Here is an 18,868-nt window from a genome sequence, read left to right on the forward strand (position 1 = left end):
CTTGCATCTTTCAGCATGTAAGCCCTAGCCTTACCTTATCCCATTCTTCTCCTATTAACTTTCTGTGGCCTGGGAAACCAGATACAGTTTGTTGTTATTGAGTATAAAATAAGAGTGAATCTGAATGAGATCTGAGGAGCCTCTTTTTTTTTCTCTTGGTTTAGAACCTCCCAGTGATTGAGCAGGTTCTGTGATGCTGATTGAACTCTCTTCTAATTAGGGAGCTGTGAGTGAAACTGGGGAGAGGGTTACAACTGAGAAATCCCACTGTACAGTGAACAAGCCAAGATCGAGAACTAGGCATACTGTGGGGTTGAAAGGGCCAAAAGCTGCTAACTGGACTCAAAGCTGGATTCCCCAAGGTGATGGGTGAGGTCTGGGATTCAGGATGCATTTCAGTAAGACCCAGATTGATCTCAGCTTTCTGCCCTTACTTGGTCTGTGCAGCCTTGTGTGTTTTCATGCCCTGCCAGTGCTGCTCCCCCCCCCACTTTCTTCTGAAGTTTTCTTTCTTCTCTCAGTGGGAGAGCTCTGCTGCCCCCATTATTTTCCTTGGCAGCTATTTTTCATACATGAACTTTGGTGACATCTATTTTGGCTTGGAGGCCTTTTTTGTTTACTTCTTGCTTCCCAGCTGTTAGCCAGATTAATAAGGCCTTTAGATAAGTGTGGTATTACTGTCTGTAAATTCCGGTTACTTTAGTTGTCTGGGAATAAATAAGCAGAACCCTCAATGATCTCTGCTCTATAGGAACTTAGGCGCTAGTTAGGGAGTCAAGACATACAGGCATGAAAAATCAAGAACAGGACAAGGCCAGATATGTTTAAGTGTCCACCTAGTTCAGAAGCAGAAGTCGTCCAGTGGGATGGTGGGAGAGGCAGTGAGATTGAAGTTGGGTCTAGAAGCATGCATAGAATTTTGTTCAGTAGAGAAAAAAAATCAGAGCATTACAGATGACAGGCATAATAAACATAAACAAAGCAAGGTCACAGGAATTAAAAGGCATGTTGGGGAGGCAGTGAAGAGCTAAAACATGGCTAAAATAGAGCATTCAAGTTCTGTAGAGAGCCTTGAATGCCAGACCAAGGAGTTTAGATGTCACCTTCTAAGCAATGGAGAGCCACTAAAAGTTTCTGAGCAGTATTATGAAAGCAGCATTGGAAGACCAATCTAGTAGTGGTGAGAGGCAGCACAGAATAGAGAAATGATATTGAAGGCTGTGTGCCAGCTGCAACATTCCCAAGCAGGCCCAAATCAGATTCAAATGTCATTGGGAAATACTGAACAAGATAAATAAAAATGCAATAAAATATAGATTACATTACATTTTAAAATGAAGTCAAAATTTCATGCCCATAGGGATCCTTATGTATGGATTAGTGGGTCCCATTTCTGTTTGACACCAGTGACCTAGATGATCTCCTGGTCCTTCATTCTATGACCCTTTCTCATCTACTCTGACTGCTTCAACCTCTGAGTGAAGGATTAGAGATAGAGAATGGATCTGTGAGTTCAATGGTATAGAGAACTCCCGGGTGAGGAAACTCCCTTTTCGATACAAGCTGACACCATCTCTGCAACTCAAGAGTCTTAGAGAATTGTCTATAGTACCAAGAGGTTAAGGGACTTGCTCACAGTCACATAGTTGGGAAGTGACAAGCAGGATTTGAACTCAGGTGTTTCTGACTTCTTGCCTGTGATCCTATCTTATATCTTCAACTGCCTGTTGTCAATTTCTGCTTGTCTAAAACTGTTCAATATCTTCCTTGCTTCCCCGGAACAAAACCTCGCCCCTTATTCCTGCCTCTGTTTATCAGTCTTCCTATCATCCAGACAAGCTTGAAAACTTAGGATCTTCTTGCATTCTTCCTTCTCCTATGTCTTCCATATTCCAGTTACTAAGTCCTATTGACTCTTATTTCATCCCCATTGCCACAATTCTAGTTCAGGCCTCTTTCACTTCTTATCAGGATTGTTGGGACGACATTCTAACTAATCCAATCTCCTTGTTTCCTTTTTCCAAGCCATTTTTAATACCATGTTATTTTTTTTCAGCATAGATCTGTGATTTCCTTGGTAGAGAGACCTTCCTAGTGAGGAAACTCACTCTGAAAATACAGATCTGCAACTTGTCTATCCATTATCCCAGTGGTGTCAAACTCAGATTAAATTGGAGGCCACTAAACTGTACAGAAAAGATCCCTGTTGGTTAAGTTTTAAAATGTAACAGTATCTGTGTTGTATTTTTATTAATTTTGTTAAATATTTCCCCGTTACATTTTAATCTGGTTCAGACTTCACTGGGAAGTGTTATCTGCTCTAATCCAATGTCCTCATTTCATCAATGAGGAAACTGAGGCTCAGAGAGTAGTTGAAGTGACTTGTTCAAAGTTGTAGAATTAGTTGGGGTCAGAGCTGGGACTAGAACCCACCACAGTGCTTCTTAATCTCCATATATTACTATCATTGTAAATCTAGCACTAGAGTACAAATAGCGAGGGAAGATTTTGATTCCCAGTGGGAGAAATGTGCAGATTCTACTAGCTGTGAGAAAAGATTGCTTTTAAAAACATAGTTCCTATTTATAGCGGTTTTGACTCTATTAATTTTCTTTTTCCTATTTTTTGTTGATTTTTTGGAGTGGGGAAGGCAGGGCAATTGGAGTTAAGTGACTTGCCCAAGGTAACACGGCTAGTAAGTGTTAAGTGTCTGAGGTCCTCCTGAGTTCAGGGCCAGTGCTGTATTCACTGAGCTACCTAGCCACCCCTTTTCTTTTTCCTATTGATAGAGGTAATCGAGCACTGCCCACATATATTTCCTTTATCTGTTTTTTCCCTTACAAGTGATAGGAAAAGAATAATTATCTCTCTCTCCTTCCCCAGTGCTGCACAATAATGAGACTTTATCTTTCTTTGGAGCCTCCCAGTTTTCCCAATCACTTTCATATTATACATTATCACATATGAAATAGGCAGATTAAGGTACTGGATCAGGAAAACAAGATTCCGGGGAACCAAAGGATTTGCTTCTGTGAGGGGAGTGGGACAATAAATGGGGGGCAACACATCAGGGAAAGAAACATTTTGAGAACGTACTCTCAAAAGAATTTGATCCAGCTGCCCAACAAGACGTTAGGTGATACAAGCCCCGATTATCAATACAATTGGGACCAACCCAAAGTATATATTTTCAGTATTTTCCTGGAAGAAAGAAGTTGAGTTTGAGTTTGAGATCAGGGAAATTAGATTTATTTATTTTGTTTTCTTCCAGAATGAAACAAAGTGTATATAGGTCAGGGGATCTTAACCTTTGTTGGAAGTGGAAAGAAGCCTTTCTCTCAGAACAGTGTTTTTAAATAATTGAAGGAAATACTAAATTGCAATTAGAGGAGGTTAGTGAAAATAAAGACATGTGAAATTAAACCACAGCATGGGGATGATAAAACTACCCATCTTAATAGCTAGCATTTATATAGCTTTAAAGTTTACAAAACAATTTGCCTATGTCCTCATTTGATCCTCATAAAAACCTCAGGAAGCAGGTGCTATTATTATCCCTATTTTAAAGATGAGGAAACTGAGGCATGGAGAAGTTAAGGGACTTTCCAAAAATCACACAGCTAGTAAGCATCTAACACAAGGTTTGACGATGTGTTTAGGTAGTTAGATAGCTGGCCTTGGTCTCTGGAAAACTTGAGTTCAAGTCCTACCTCTGACACACACTGTCATTGTGTTTCTGGGCAGAGAAGGTGTCATCCTTCATCAGTAGAGTCTACTCATCTGGAAGTTCCCTATTTGTTTTAGGCAGGGGAAATAGAGTCAGGGAAGAATTGTGTGTAACCCCTATAATGAAGGACATATCTGTGCAAACCGCCCCAAACTTTGCCATAAAAATGGGGCTCAATCCTGCTAAACCGTCTTGAAGAATTACACAAAAATACAAGAGAAATTAAACATCTGACCTGGTAACATTTGCCTGAATGAGCAGAGGAAGCTACCTGGGACTGTTAGAGAAGGAGAAGACAGCAAGGACTTTAAAAGTGCAATGGGTGGTTGGGAGAAGAACTCATATTTCAGATCATGAGCGGAGAGGGGTAGGGAAATAGGTAGGGACAACTAGGGATGAGGAAGAGGAACAGGTAGAAAACATCAAACAGAAGAGAACTCCTGAGGGAAGTAGACAGGATAGATTTGCTTCCTAGAAAACAAGCCCCGCAAACATCTACAGAAATCAGAAGGAGGAGGACAAAGAACATTTTTAGAAATTTGAGGAGATGAGTAAAGCGCTGGCCCCGGAGTCAGGAGGACCCAAGTCCGGTTCCAGCCTCAGACACTTAACACCCACACAAAAAAACTAGCCATGTAACCTTGGGCAAGTTACTTAACCCCAATTGCCCTCCAAAAGGCAAAAAAAAAAAACCAACAACAAACATAAAAAAGAAATTTGAGGAGAAAAACTCATGAGAATGAGGATAAGTCCCATTCTAGATGAAGCTCAAATAAGTCAGTCAACAATCATTTATTAAATATTTACTATGTGACAGGCCCTATAGTAGTTCTAGAAGAAGTATAAATACAGTAGAGAAAAGTAATGCTAGAACCTGAGCTAAGTAGAAGAAGCAGAGAGATGTCAAAAGAAAAGTAGAAATTATATTCATACAAATATGAGGAAAGCATTAAGGGAAAGCTGGAGTATGTAATATAAAAGCCTTGAAACTATCAAGGGGGCACTAAGGTAGCACAGTAGATAGAACACCAGCCCTCAAATCAGGAGGACCTGAGTTCATATCCAGCCTGAGACATTTACTGGCTGTGTGACCCTGGGCAATTGAACCCCAATTGCCTCAAAAAAACAAACAAAAACTTCAAGCTAGAAAATGGAGTCTGTTTTGAAAGTATATAAACTAGGTAGAATTTTAGTATAAGAAACAAGAATTTTTTGCATGCAAAAAGCTGCTCCTCCTGGACAAAGGCAAAAAAGAATCATAGTGGTGTATTTGTCTACAACAGAAAGTAGATGTTGTAAAGATTAATAGTAAGAGTTCAATAACTACTTTTTGAGTGCATGACCATGGATGTAAATTGGAGAAGAAAATGGAGATTTGAGACATGATAATAGAGTATCTTTTTAGGCAATCTGGTGTAAAAATTAACCTGTCAAAACTGGGAAAATTTGGCAGAAGTATGTGGAAGATGCCTTCTTACTTCCTTTTCTGATGACCTGTAGCATGGAAGGAACCTTGGGTTCTAAAAGGTTATGTACATCAGAACAAGCTCTGGCAAATCCTATAGATGTCTGAGGACTACCCTTGCCTGTGTTAAGAAAGGTTTACCACCAGTCTGGTGGTAAAGAAGTATGTATTTTGGCCACCCTAGCTACCAAAGACCACATACTACGGCTATTAGAATTAGATCTGAAGAGGTGTGAGGAGTACCATGAAGTGTTTAAAAACATGTAGAAGAGCACATTTTTATTAGAACAGAGGGGAAATGCAGATGAGGTGATCAAGAAGGAAATTCTACTTATTTTGTTTGATGGGGCATGACTCTTTTAAAAATTACTTTTTTTCAATTAACAAGCATTTACTCCCCCTCCTCCCCATTGAAAAAAAAGAAAAGGAAAAAGAAAGCTTCCTAACAAATACGCAAAGTCAAGCAAAACAAATTCTCACTTTGGCCATGTCCCAAAATATCTCATTTAATGTATTCTGTCCTTTCTGTCAGGAGGTGGGTAATATTCTTCATCATCAGTCTCCTGGAGTCATTGATTGCTCATTGAATTGATCAGAGTTTTTAAGTCTTTTAAAGGTTTTTGTTTTGAAAAAAACCGTTGTTATGGTATATATTGTTTTCCTAGTTCTACTTCACTTTGCATTAGTTCATATTAAATCTCTGGCTTCTCAGAAACCATCCCCTTCGCCATTTCTTAGGACACTGTAGTATTCTATTACATTTGTTACCATAATTTGTTTAACTGATATGCAATGGACCCTCCCTCATTTTCCAGTTCTCTGCCCCCCCAAAAAAGAGTGGTTATAAACATTTTTGTATCTATGGGTCATGTTCCTCTTTCTTTGATATCTTTGAGGTGTAGACCTAGTTAGTAGTGTAGGACTTTTTTGTTTGTTTTAAGGAAGAAAAGATAAGGCTCGCAAGGAAAAAAGTAAAGTCAGGAATCTAAAGAGCAAGATAAATATTCCTATCTGTAGAAACAATTAATGGTGAATATAAATAAAACAAAAATGAAGAAATTGGATTAGACATAGCAAAATTTAAAGAGCAGATGAGCAAAGCCTGTACAGATATGTGAGAGCAAAGTGATGAAGATGGAGAGGTCAAGCAAAATAATTTTCGGGGGAGGGCTTATTTTAGAGGAATCTTACACAGTAAGGGGAGGGCTTATTTTCTGGATAGGTCTTATTATCGGGGAAACACGGGTACATTTTCCCTTGGGGAAGGGGGACTGGACTGTGATTTCATTGGTATAAAGATTTCATCTCATATTTCATCCACCAATAGAGATACTGGATTGATAAGATTCCTGCACAGCAACATAAGAGTGCTAAAAAGTTTAAAGGGCCATTGAGAGCTTATGTGACATACCCAGGATCACATGACTAGAATGTATTAGAGGTATGCTATTTCACCAAATAAGTGTCATTTGTTACACTACAGGACAGAGTTCACAGAGGTTAAATTTGGGTTAAAAGCCTGGGGTCAGAGCTGGTGTGTGTCCAAGGTAGATCTATTGTAAATCACTGTTGAGCACCTACAAGGCTTTTTTAGTGTAAAATTTGTTTTGTTCTGTTTCGTCAGTGGGGCGTTTGGCTCGTTTCCAAGACAGACCCATTTCGTACTGTTTGCGAACCCACAATAGCAAATCATCCCCCCCCCCTTTTGTGTCCTGGAATGAGGGGTTGCAAATCGTTGCCCGTTCAGTTGGTTGTTGCGATTGTTCCTATGTTGGAAACTTGCCCAGGAGATGGAGGGCACTGTTTATACACAGTAGAGAATGAAGGCAATGATTTGGATAATTCAGAAAAATCATTTCTCCCTGAAATAGTCAAATAATTCAGGCAAATGGTAGGGGGTGAGTGGGGGGAGTTCCTTTGCTTTGTCCAAGGCACTTTCGAGGCAGTGGGATTTGGGTGACTAGGGGTGAGGGAGGGAAGCCATAGGAGTCCCGAGTCATGAGGTTCAAATCCCACTAGTTACCTTTTGGCAGTTTGAGTATGCCAAGTTACTTAACCTTCCAGCGCCCTCGGCAACTGGGACTCTAAGTTGCTAAACTGTTGCCGACCGGCGTTAGTAGACGGAGTCTCCTCATTGGGAGTTGCCTACACCAATGAAATCTCGCGTCTGGACGGGGAAAAAAAGGGGAAAATCGAGACGGACTCCTCAATTCTTCAGTGAGCGTCGCAGGTGCACGGACGTGGCCTCCTGGTGGGATTCACGGAGGTAAGGCCGCCTGGCTCGAATCGGACATGCCGATCGCCGGCTTTGGTACTTCATTATCCCCCCTGTCCCGTCGGTTCCTCCCACATCTTTAATCTCTGCCCACCCTCGGTTTTTCTGGGGAAAAAAAATGTGAGGGACTGGTGGGATGTGTGTGTATTCGCGTTTGCGTGTTTATGTGTGCGCGCGCGTGTGCGCGTGTCTGTGGGGGGGGGGGAACAAGGGTATGTATGCGTGTTTGTGTGTGTGTGGGGTGGTGTATATGAGAGGAGGCGGGGACCCCAAGGGGAGCATCGGTTTGTGTGAAACTTGTTCCCGTGTGCCTCCGTGGCAGTGTAAGCTCCTAGAGGGTAACAGCTTAGGTTCTGTACGGCGGCTAACACTGGGCGCTTAGTAACAAAACCATTCAATCGCTGACCCTCTCCTTCGCTCGTTCTCATGCTCTCTCGATTGCTCTTTTTCTCCTCCCCCCCGCCCCTCGGGAAACCCTCCAAAAAGGAATCCTTTTTCAGCGCGCCAAGACGTGGACGGCGCTTGCGCATTAACGCTTAGCCCAGCGCTGCAAGCCCCGCTGCTACGAGTCAGCGGTGCATTGTAGCCCAAACCTGGCGCCTCTTTTGCTGCTTCGCGCGCGCGCGCTTTCCCTCTCGGTCCCCTACCCTGCAGCGAAGAGTGACGTAATGCGGCCCGGGCTCGTCAACGGCGCGGGGAAGGAGGCCGCGGCGGCGCGCACTCCCGGCCCAGGTTAGCCTGTGATTGGTCCAGGCCCTTAGACCTAGGGAACTCGAATGCAAGGCCTTAGTGTTTCACGGCCACGGCCCCCCCCCCTTTGCAACGCCGAGAGCTGCCGGGCCTCAGAACCACCCGCGGCAGGTAAGGCGGCTTCGGGAGGCAGCCGCAAGGAACTTCAGTCCCCAGTGTGCATTGTAACGGTTGCGGGGGGAAGGGGAGCGCGGGTTCTGAGAATTGAATCGAGGGGGTGGGGAACAATGGAGGAGGCGAGGCGGAGGCGGTGGCCAGGCCCTACGCAGGCCGCGCCGAGGGGGCCGTCCTTCTCACGCCCGCCGCCGGAAGGCTCCTAGAGCTGTGGGAAGCTGGCGGCTCCCCTCGCCACCCAGCTCTGCGGGCGCAGCTCGAGACCCCGCGGAGCCCTGGCCGCCGTCGCCGGCGGCTTGGGGCGCTGGGAAAATGGCGGAGAACAAAGCTGTGAAGAAGCTGCGGCCCCGTGGCAAGGCGTGGCGTGGCGGCCCGGCCCCAGGCGAAGGCGCCGCCTCCTCTCCCCCCATCCCCGCCCCCGGCAGCCGCGGCCCCGCAGCCACCGCTACTGCCCGCGCGGGGGAGGGTGGCGCCGCCAAGCGAGGGGGTTCCGGGGGACTTCGGGGGGCCCTTAAGGGGTCCTGGGCGGCCGTGGCGGCCGCCGCCTCCATCTTGCTTCCCGATGCAGTCTAGGGGAGGAGAAGGGGAGGGGAGACGAAGGGGGCGGAGGCTGAGGGCCGGCCCGTGCCGGGCGAGCGGCGGCCCTGGGAGGTGGGAGGGAGGGGTGTGGGTGTGCGTGTGCTGGGCCCTGGACGCGCTCTGCCCCTGCCCGGCCCCTGGTTTGCGGTCGGCTCGGGCCGAGGCGAATGGGGCATAAACAAAGGGACACGTGGCATGCTTTCTGCGCCGAAGAAAACTTGGGATTTGACAAGGTGGGGGAAATAGGACGGTGGTGGGAAGCTAGGAGCCTCGGAGAACGCCGCAGTCGGGACCTCAGCCTGCCGGAGCTTTGTGTGTCTCTCATTTTCTCTCTGCTTGTCTCTGCCCCCTCCCTCTCTCCTTCCCTCCCCTCCCGCCTTCCCTCGACTTGGTATCGTTTCCCACCCCCCAGCTCCGATCCCCCCCCCCTTCCCGCCCTTCCCGCCCCGCTGTCTCGGCAGTGCAGAGAAGTGCACGGTTTCAGGGAGAGGAGACCGCTCTGCCCATCTGGTCCCCTTAAAGGTGAAAGAAAAGTATTTCCTTTGAAATCCCATTTGGTGCTTGGGTTCGGTGAGATGGACGAATGAGGGAAGCCCTTTCTAACGATTAAACATGCTATCACCCTCACACCTCGATTTTTGTTAATTAACTTAGTGCTTGCCGTTCGAAAAAGTGTTCCAGTTTATGTATTACTTACCCTAATGTATTTACACTGGGCTTTTGGCAAGGATAAAGTTTGTCCTTGGTTCCCTTTTATTTATAAAGATAATTTATTGACACGCTTCAGAAATGTGTCTGCAAGACTTTGCTTTAATTATAAATCAAGTGGTTAAATCCTAAGCGATCTGTTAACGATATTTTTTCTTGGAATAGTTGAATGTGTCTAGAAAAATTCCATTGCTCAAAACTGTGTTTTAAAGGCACTTAGGCTTCCTCCATAGCACCCCCCCACCCTTAACCTAAGTTGCTGATGTAGACTTTATTGAAACGTGCAAGAATTACGGTTTTCAAATATAAAGATGAATGTTTTCTTACAATACGTGTTGTACTGACGTTTTCGAAAGAAAATGACTAGAAATTGGATCGGAATTAACAAAAATCAAAGAAATACCTGCAGGATTATTATATTTCAAAACAATTAGCAGACCATGCTTATCAAAACGTTCTTATGACTGGAGTGTTAACCAATATTTCATCACTTTTACAAATTTAAAATTAGGGTCTAAATTTTTATATTTAAGTCTTGAACAAAGCAGCAATTATGATTTACAAAACCTAAATTACATACTGATGCAGGTAGTATTTTTTTTAATAGCATCCACCTGTATTTTAATTTATGGGGACCCACATTTGTTTTATTCTGATGACTTTGACTTTTGAACTGTCCTAGTTTCAACTTGCATTGGAGCATGTCTGAAAACAGGAGTTCGATATTTGATGAAAGGGTGTGGAAGGACCTGTTTAATAGAATTTCTGAATTGAGTTTCATTTTTACTGGTCTTTTCACTTTCTTCACTTTCCATTATTGTAGTACCTGTGCCCTGTGTATGACTTTTTTTTTTTTGTAAGCAATCGGGGTTAAGTAACTTGCTCTAGATTATACGGCCAGTTATTTCTGGGTGTGGTGCTGAGTATTGGAGCCCAGATTTGATCCCCAGGTCATCCCCTGGGGCTGGTGCTCTTACTCCTATGCTACCTGGCCACCCCCTGTGTATAACTCTTAAGGTATTGTTTATAGGGATTACCTAGGGAGCCTCTTGTTTTCCCTATTTTAATGAATTGGAGGAATAGGTACCAACTTCCATTGCACATGATGGATTTTTAAAACATTATTGTAATCTCATGTTCTGCAAAGTATAGCTTACTCTAAGCACATGTAAGAGTAACAGCACATCAGTTCTCACTAAACTTTTTTTTAGGTACTTAAACTCTTACTAGGAGAGGGAGAAATAGGATAGACTATTGTACTAGAGTGGTGTTTTCATTTCGCAATAGCTGATTATGAATATCATGTATATGAATAAAACTTGTAAATTAGATTGAATAACTCATCTCAGTACTTTTATGACCAGGTGTTTAGACTAAGGTAAAATCACTTAAAGATTTGGAGATATAAGAATGGACTGCTAGAGCAAAATAACCACTTGCTAAATGTTTGTGGTGTATCTAATAACATTCTGAAGTGTAGAAAGCAGTCAAGTTTCATGAGGATTCAAACCTTGTGAAAGGAGAAGAATATACTGGGATTAAACCAGAAGTGTTACTGGTTCACAGAAGCCAAGGAGTAGCTTTGGGACCAAATCAAAGGCTCTTAAACCTGGGCCTGTGAGGGGAAAGGTAGAATACAATGGAGGAAAACTAGAAGTCTTCACTGACCCACTGAGTCCCCTGTTTGTAAGTTCTGGGGAGCCTTTGCCTTTTCTATTGTAACTGATTTTTAGTACCAATTCGAAGGTACCTAGAGGGGATGGAGAACAGCACACCAGAGGCCCATATTTGAACTGGACCCTTTTGTTTCCCAATAGCCAAGGAACATGTTTCTTCATAGTAAGAACTGAACCCAGACTTGAGTCTCAGCTGTCTGGTGCTATTTTAACTATTGACAAGGCTAGTTTTGGGTCTGAAGGAAGGAGTTTGGACAGAGTTAACTTATACTACACACCTTACTATTTGTTCTTTGAGAGGTTCCATATATTGGGATGTAAACAAGATTGTTCACTGAAAGCTGAACCTTGGAAAATTAGGTTCCTTCTCCTTGCTATGAAAATATTTACCATCATGCCTCCTTATCATTATTTATGAAGTTGCCACACAAAGCATCTCATTTATTTACTTATTTTGTCTTGTGATTTGTACACTTGGTTGAGACACTTATAAATTGAAATTTTTTATCCAATACAACTAACAAGTGTGGTATTTATATTTATTTCAAATGTTCAAATATTCTATTTAATTTTGCAGATATTCGTGAATGAACTTGTCCCCAGTATGGATCCAGGTGGTGGAGATCTTGGATTGCAGACCCAAGAATCCAAAGTGCCCCATACTATGATAATGCAGGATTTGGGTAAACCATTTTCATTTTTTAAAATGACAGTTAATAATTATAGGTTAGAAGTGATATTTTGAGCATTGGTTCTTTCTCTAATCCAAATGAACTGCGTTTATTTTTTTAAGTAGAACTAGTCATCTCTGTTTTGTTAATGCGTCTTTTTCTGTACTTGTATGTGTTAGGTCTTTGGGGAAATTCTTAGAATTTTGTGCTGTATATTTGCTTAGAAAATGAAATACTCAACTGAATCATTAACTGCTTAATGAGATTACGTTTTGATGTTTATGTATGTGCTTGCATACATGAAATGCTTGATGAATTGGTTTTCTAGAATACCCTTAAGAAGACACATTGCTTAATAAAGTTAGGGGTTAAGTGCTTCTACCATGTCAAAGAAACTGAGTGATCACTGAGGGAGTGTAGGAGAAATGGTTGTCCATATGGTAATCTGCAGCTTTGGCTACTGTATTTTAAAAATTTTCTTCCATTGGGAAATACTGGGGGAAATGAGAGAAACAGATCTTTCATTTATTTCCTTTACAAGAATTCAATTCAGCAAGCATTTATTAAGCGCTTACTATGTGCTGGGCATCTTTTAACAGACTTCTTAGGTATGGTCATTTCAATGTGAGTGTTAGAAAAGGATGGCATAGGAAAGCCATGGTCTTAGAAGACCGCGTTCAAGTCTCATGTCTAACACTAGTTATGTGACTTAGGGCAAGTCACTTACTTTGAGCCTCAGTTTCTTCATCTGTATAATTGGGGTAACTGTTTGTGTTACTTTCCTTTTGAGACTTTTGTGAGGAATGTGCTTTTTAAAGGGAAAAATATATAACTTTGTAAGCTCGTGTAAAAGAATTATTTGTAACCCATTGAAATCAACAGAAGAGCCATGTTGAGCTTTTTGAATAAGTAATTAGTTGAGAATTTTGAGCAAGTCAAAGCAACAGAATGGTGACCTTAGATTTTAAGCTGGGAAAACCCTTAAAGGATTTCTTGTCCAACCACCTTCATTCTACAAATGAGGAATCAGACCCAGAGAACAGAAATGACTTGCCTGAGGTCTCAAGTAGTGAATGGCAGAGCCATGGTTTGTGGTAAGATCCTTCAGCTATAGTTACAGCCCTTCTTACATTAGCTACTTTTTGTTGTTCTTCAGTTACAGGGAAGCAGATCTCCATTAGGGAGGATGATTTGGAACTTGGGGGGGGGGGTTAAGGGCAGAGGATTATGGAGCTGCACAGACTCAAGGTGAGATGAGATGTTAGAACCTATCATGCAGGAAAGATGAGGGTTTGGGGGGAGTTAGGGAGGCAGAACTTAAATCTGAGTATGAGAAACCATTTGAAGAGAGTGAAATTTTGAGGAGCATTGGCCTCTTGGAACACTTCCTGCTAGCGATCTCTGAACCTGTGAATAGGAGATTGCTTAGCAGGGTTGGACATCTAAGTTTAAGTGAATAGGAGTGAGAACATAATGGGAAACAGCTACTACAGGTGGAGGAGGATTGGGTAGCCTGGCTGGAAGGAGTGAATTTTAGAGACTGGGGGTTGATGAGCAGAGCAGGGATCAGGCCCTCGAGTAGCAGTAAGTCATTGGTGTAATTAGAATAGAGTACTGGACTTGGAGTCAGGAAAACCTAAGTTCAAATACTGCCTGCAGTTAACTGCCCTGGGCCTCAGTTTCCTCATCTGTATAATGAGGTATGGGAGGTGCTGGTAGACTCATTGGTCTTCGAGTCCCTTTCAGCTGTGAATTTATGAACCTGAACTATGGGGGACTTAGTGCTAAAAAGACAAATGGATTTTACAATCCATCATAGGTGGTGTTCATGTGCCTGTCAGAGACTTAAACTAGTAGTTTTCAAAACTGTGGGGGAATGAGTGGGTCAGGATAGTCTCACTCTCTCACCTTGTAAATGTGGCAGAGTAAAGAACAAAATAAGTTCCTATTATGGTTCCCCAAATGTTCCTAAAGACCCACCTCCCAGCTTGTGTGGAACCTTGGCAGAGAATTAGTGTGCTTAAAGTGTTTATTGACTGAATTAATCCCTTCACTTTACTGTAAAAGTTAGCCCTTCTTGGCTATTACAATATGTAGATTTTCTTTGTTGGAGCAAAAAATCCAATATTGATGACCATTTCTTCAGAGTTCCTTTTAACCACCCTTCTGCCCTTTTATATCTTCTTTTCACCATCTTCAGGTTTAATCACTGTATTAAATCCAGTAATTTCTTTCCTTTCGGCTGCCAGGGAAGTAAAACTTTTACCTTGACATATTTTTGTGGCACTGGAAATAGTCTTGAGTTTGTTCAAAGTCATGACAACTCTAGATTTGGCCTGGAGTTCCTAGATTTCCAAATGGTATTTTAATAGTATCATTTGAAGGCCTCTTTAAAAGAGTTGGAGAGTGTATGGTAACTCTAAACTTCTCTTGGTGTATATATACCAGAGCTTTGTTTTTGTTATTTGTAGTTTGGATTTATGTCTCCTAAATATCGCCGGTAAATGGATCCTATACTTAGTAGAATCAGGGCCATTTTCTGTTAATTTTCCAATTAAATTTGAGGTGGCTAATATTTGCTAATATGTGACTTTGAAGAGGGAGTATTAAATAAAACTTAGTTTTTAACTTGTTCTAAATTCTCTGCTCTTGGGGGACAGGACCAATGTATTTTAAAGTTATCAATGTACCTAGTATAGTACCGAAGAAAGTTAGGTGCCTCGAAGTCCCCTTTTTTTTGTTGGGGAAAGGATGATGATGAAATGCTTGGTAGCTGAAACTCCAGTAGAGATTGTGTGGGGCCAAAAATAAGGTTTTTACCTTTGGGAACAGTTGGTATTAGAATTTTTAACCTTGCCATAAAAATAAACAAGAAATATGGAGGAAATATGAAAAGACCCATATAAGGTGATGCAGTGTGAAATCAACCACCTGAATTGTATAGGCACTGATAACTACATAAAGGGGGGGAGGGAGAAGAAGACAAGTCAGGGGTTACTGATTTTTTTCCAGGACTAGAGGGCATCTGAACAAGATTTTCTCATTTCCTTGTTTGCCATAGACTAGGGTGCTTGGGTAAGATTTTTCAAATGTATTTTATGTGTGATTGTTTTTGTTAATGGTTATTATGCCTGTTGTGTTGTTGCTGTTGTTTAAATTTAACCCTGCTAGCTTTTTCCCAGGCTTCCTCTGAAAACTTCTTCCTCTGTATTACTTTTTTTTTTAACCTTACTGTAAAGATTTTGTACTGATTTGTTTTCTGTCAGGTTCCTGGTCAGTAACTTCAAGTTGAGTTTCATTTGCACTGGTAATATTTAGTTCCTTTCTAATATGTTTCAGCATTTTACATTGTTTTAAATTCCATTTATAAATTTTAGTTAGAGAGTAGTTAGATTGGCAATGAACAAAAAGCACAATTTTCATTTCAGTCTAACTTTTGTATATAAAGAGTGAGACAGTTAAGGAAAGGAATCTTATAGGATGTAGAAGCCAGTTCTGATTAATCATGGATTATCTGAAATTGTTCCCTGGTAGCTGTCTGTTCAGTTAAACCAGAGACATTCCTTTTTGATATGCAGCAAGGAAAATTTTGCTCTAAAATGGATTTTGGTAAAGTTAATTGATTTTCCCATTGATTTCCATTATAAATTTGAAAATATGCTATGTTGGAAATAGTTATCCCTTGAAAATTAAAAGGAGAGCACAGTAGGCCTTTCTAAAAATATATTTAAAGAAAAAAAGGATTCTCTTTCTGCTAATGTTAACAGTAATACTCACTATTAACAGAAATACTGTACTCAAAATCCTGGAACTTTAAAAAGTGGTTTGGCATGAGACTCTTTGGCGTATTTTCTCACTCTACTGTTCCTACCATAGAGGCTACAGTTTTTAACATCTACAACCTTTCTTAACATTTGTAATTTTAAGCTACACGATACAAATGCAACTTGCTTTGTCTGGATCTTTTAAAACTAGACTATGATTATATACATCTAGAGAACTGAAGTATTCCAACTTCAGTTCAACAAAAATTTATTAAGGGCCTGAAAAGACTACAGAAAAAGCAGTTCTGGCCTTCTGGGAGCATATGCTGTGCTAGAGGGGAAAAAAAACTATCTTACATGGTCCTTGTTTGTGGAGAGAATTCCAGCCCTTTGGAGAGGCAAGTGGGAGAGGTGACTGCTTGGTAAACCCACTCTGACCTGATAAGCCAGCCCTTTCTTTACATTTTAAGTTTCATGAGAGAGAGATTGGAGGGGGTTGGTTGGATTGTGCAACCTTGTCCAGCTAAATGGCCTTGGGTAGTGGGAGCAGTATGGGATAATAATAAAAATACTGATGTGTTCATAGTGCTTGAAGTTTGCAAAGCCCTTTACAGGCACTATCTCATTTGATCTTCACAATCCTCTGAGATCTAGATCCTGCAGATGTTACCCCCCCCCCCCACTTTCCAAAGGCTCAGAAAGCTAAATGACTCACTCATAGTCACACAGCTAGGGAGCAGTGGAGGCAGGATTTGAGCCCAGGTCTTCCTGACTCCAAGTCCAGCACTCTCTCCACCACACCATGCTGCCTCTCAAGAGCATTGTGGTTGTGCTGTAATCTAATTTGCACTTTACCCACCTTCAAGTTATCTAGTTATGACTGTCTGGCAGTGATTTTTATAGTGATGGCAAGAACTGGCTGCACTGGTGGAAAAATGGCATGCCACAGTGACGCCTGGGAAGTTAACTGCAGTATGCAAGAAATCTTAATTGAGCCTTAAACCTCATACAGGAAATCTCCATTATAGCATACATGCTTGACATGGTCATCCAGTGCCTGCTTGAACACTTACAGTGACAGGAAGCACACAGCCACATACAGCAGCCCATTTTGTTTATTGGACAGCTCTGTTAAATTCTTAGGTTGAGCACCAAATCCTAGGGACAGGCACATAGCAGGAGTCTAGAAAACTGGATGAATCATCCCCTTTTTTCCATCCAAGATGTGGGGAACACAAATTTAGTCCTCCCTTCCTGAATTTCTTTAGCATGTACCTTCCCAAACTCACAAACTGTTCACATGGCATATTATTCTCTCACTGTTTCGCTCTATCCCAGGGACTTTTCTACATTTGTTTTTCATCTCTGCAGTCTCTATCCTCACCCTTTCCCTCCTTGCTTTCTCAACAGAACTTTCTACTTGTCTAGAATCTAGATTATACAAATTTAGCTGCTTCAACCTACCTTGGCCCCAGCTCAAAACCACACCTCATCTACCTTCTTTACTCCTTGGAGAAGTATTAAAAGTGCCCTCAGTCTGAAGCCTCATCATGGTGAACTTCATGGCATGCTAGTGACTGTGGATTCTTAGAGGCTGTACCAGCAAAACACAGGCTGGAAGGCTTTGGGTATACAGTCTGATGTGGACTGTGCCTGAGGAATCACCTGACTGACATTGCTGAGCATCTGGACACCTCACATACTTCCTGCTGAGTAGTCTCTTTGGGGGCAGGGGGCCAGTGGCAGCAATCAGTCTGCATCAGTGGAAGGAACATAGGGAAGGTCCTGCCATTCTAGGTTTGGGTGGTACCAATAGAGAATGAAGTTGTGGTTAAATTCTTAAATGTGTTGGGGGTGAGGGAAGCAGTACTTCTGTTGAAGATGCTGCCAAAAAACTTGTGATTTCATCTGTATGAGGAAGTCCCTTCCCTAACCAGTCAGTCCATCCATGAGCTAGTAGTCAGCCCTAGGAAGTTTGCTGAGGCAGTTAGGGGACAAGCAACTAATGTCAGAGAAGGAAGGACTTGGAGTCCAAGGCTTCCTGACTCTAAGCTCAGCACTTCACCTTCGGTACTTTACCTCCTAGGAGGTAAATTTATAAAGTTACACTTTTTGTAGTAAACAGTTTAACTGTGCCCTCAGAATTCAGGATGACACTGTCCTTGGGGTCCACCACATCAGACTGCCTGATCCATTGTGCCAGTAACTTGTGATTCCTTGGGTGAGATCTGAAACATTTCTACTTAATGTCAGTCCACTTCCTAGTAATGAGCTAATGACGCATATAATCGTATCTGATGATTGATCATCTGTTGCAATTTAGTGGCTAGAGTTCTGGACTCAGAGTCCTGCCTAGGACACTATCCCTGTGAACTGGGGGCAAGTTAATTGACCTCTTTGTACCTGCTTAAGCAACTCCTTAGGGCTTAGCAATCAAGTCTGAGGATGGTGGTAATTTGCCTTGAGAGTAACCTTCACTCTCTGCCTATAATTAATTTCAGTTTTTCAAAGTATAGATTATCATTCAGAATGCTGCTTAATTCTTAGAACTAAGTGAATTCTTTGAGTTTTCTTGCCCTTTACAGAAGTGGTCATCCCACTTGTTAAACCCTTGAGATTTCTATAGAAAACACCTGAGTTCAGTAAAGTTGAGGCCCATCCCTCAGGCTGACAAGGAAAAGAAACCTTCTTACACAGACCTATTAGTGATCCGGAGTAGCTAGTCAATTTAATGAGCACAGGCTTCTGTTGGTTGGGTCTGAGAAGTCCATTTCCCCACTGGTGCTTGCCTATCTATAGCTTAACCTTAGCTGGAGAAGAGTTCTTAATCTTTTGGGGTCATGGACTTCTTTGGTAGAGTTGGGAAGTACCTTCTGAGAAGAGTTTTTAAATGCATAAAAAATAGTACATAGGATTACAAAGGAATCTCTCTTGAAATACAGTTGTCAAAATATTTAAAAAGCAAGCTCATGAACCCCAGGTTAATACCTCCACTGGTCCGAGAGAGTCCCAGGAGAACTAGTCAGGTGAACCAGTCTATTTGAGTTTGCTCTGAGATGTACCTGTTGACGCTCAGATGGATTTGGGACCTGTATGTGTATACTGCAGTTGGACCTAGGCCCCTGTAATCATCTGAAAT

At 42.1% G+C, this 18,868-nt stretch overlaps 1 protein-coding gene across 14 annotated transcripts in view; it reads left to right on the forward strand.

Annotated features, from left to right (window-relative positions):
* The window catches only part of ZNF711 (zinc finger protein 711), a 109,845-nt gene that overhangs the window by 63,111 nt on the left and 27,866 nt on the right, over window positions 1-18,868 (forward strand). For 7 of the 14 annotated variants that reach the window (XM_069107720.1, XM_069107722.1, XM_069107731.1 and 4 more), the window contains one exon: window positions 11,872-11,977. In XM_069107720.1, coding sequence (XP_068963821.1) covers window positions 11,872-11,977 — 106 coding nt within the window. Of the gene's footprint in view, window positions 1-7,305; window positions 7,459-7,993; window positions 8,329-8,983; window positions 9,144-9,328; window positions 9,433-11,871; window positions 11,978-18,868 lie in introns of those variants that run through there. The other 7 variants (XM_069107728.1, XM_069107734.1, XM_069107725.1 and 4 more) reach the window with 6 other exon arrangements.

Source organism: Petaurus breviceps, unplaced genomic scaffold (assembly GCF_028583685.1).
Source record: "Petaurus breviceps papuanus isolate PSGF00001 unplaced genomic scaffold, PetGlider_PUasm1.0 90205, whole genome shotgun sequence".
Lineage (NCBI taxonomy): Eukaryota > Metazoa > Chordata > Mammalia > Diprotodontia > Petauridae > Petaurus > Petaurus breviceps.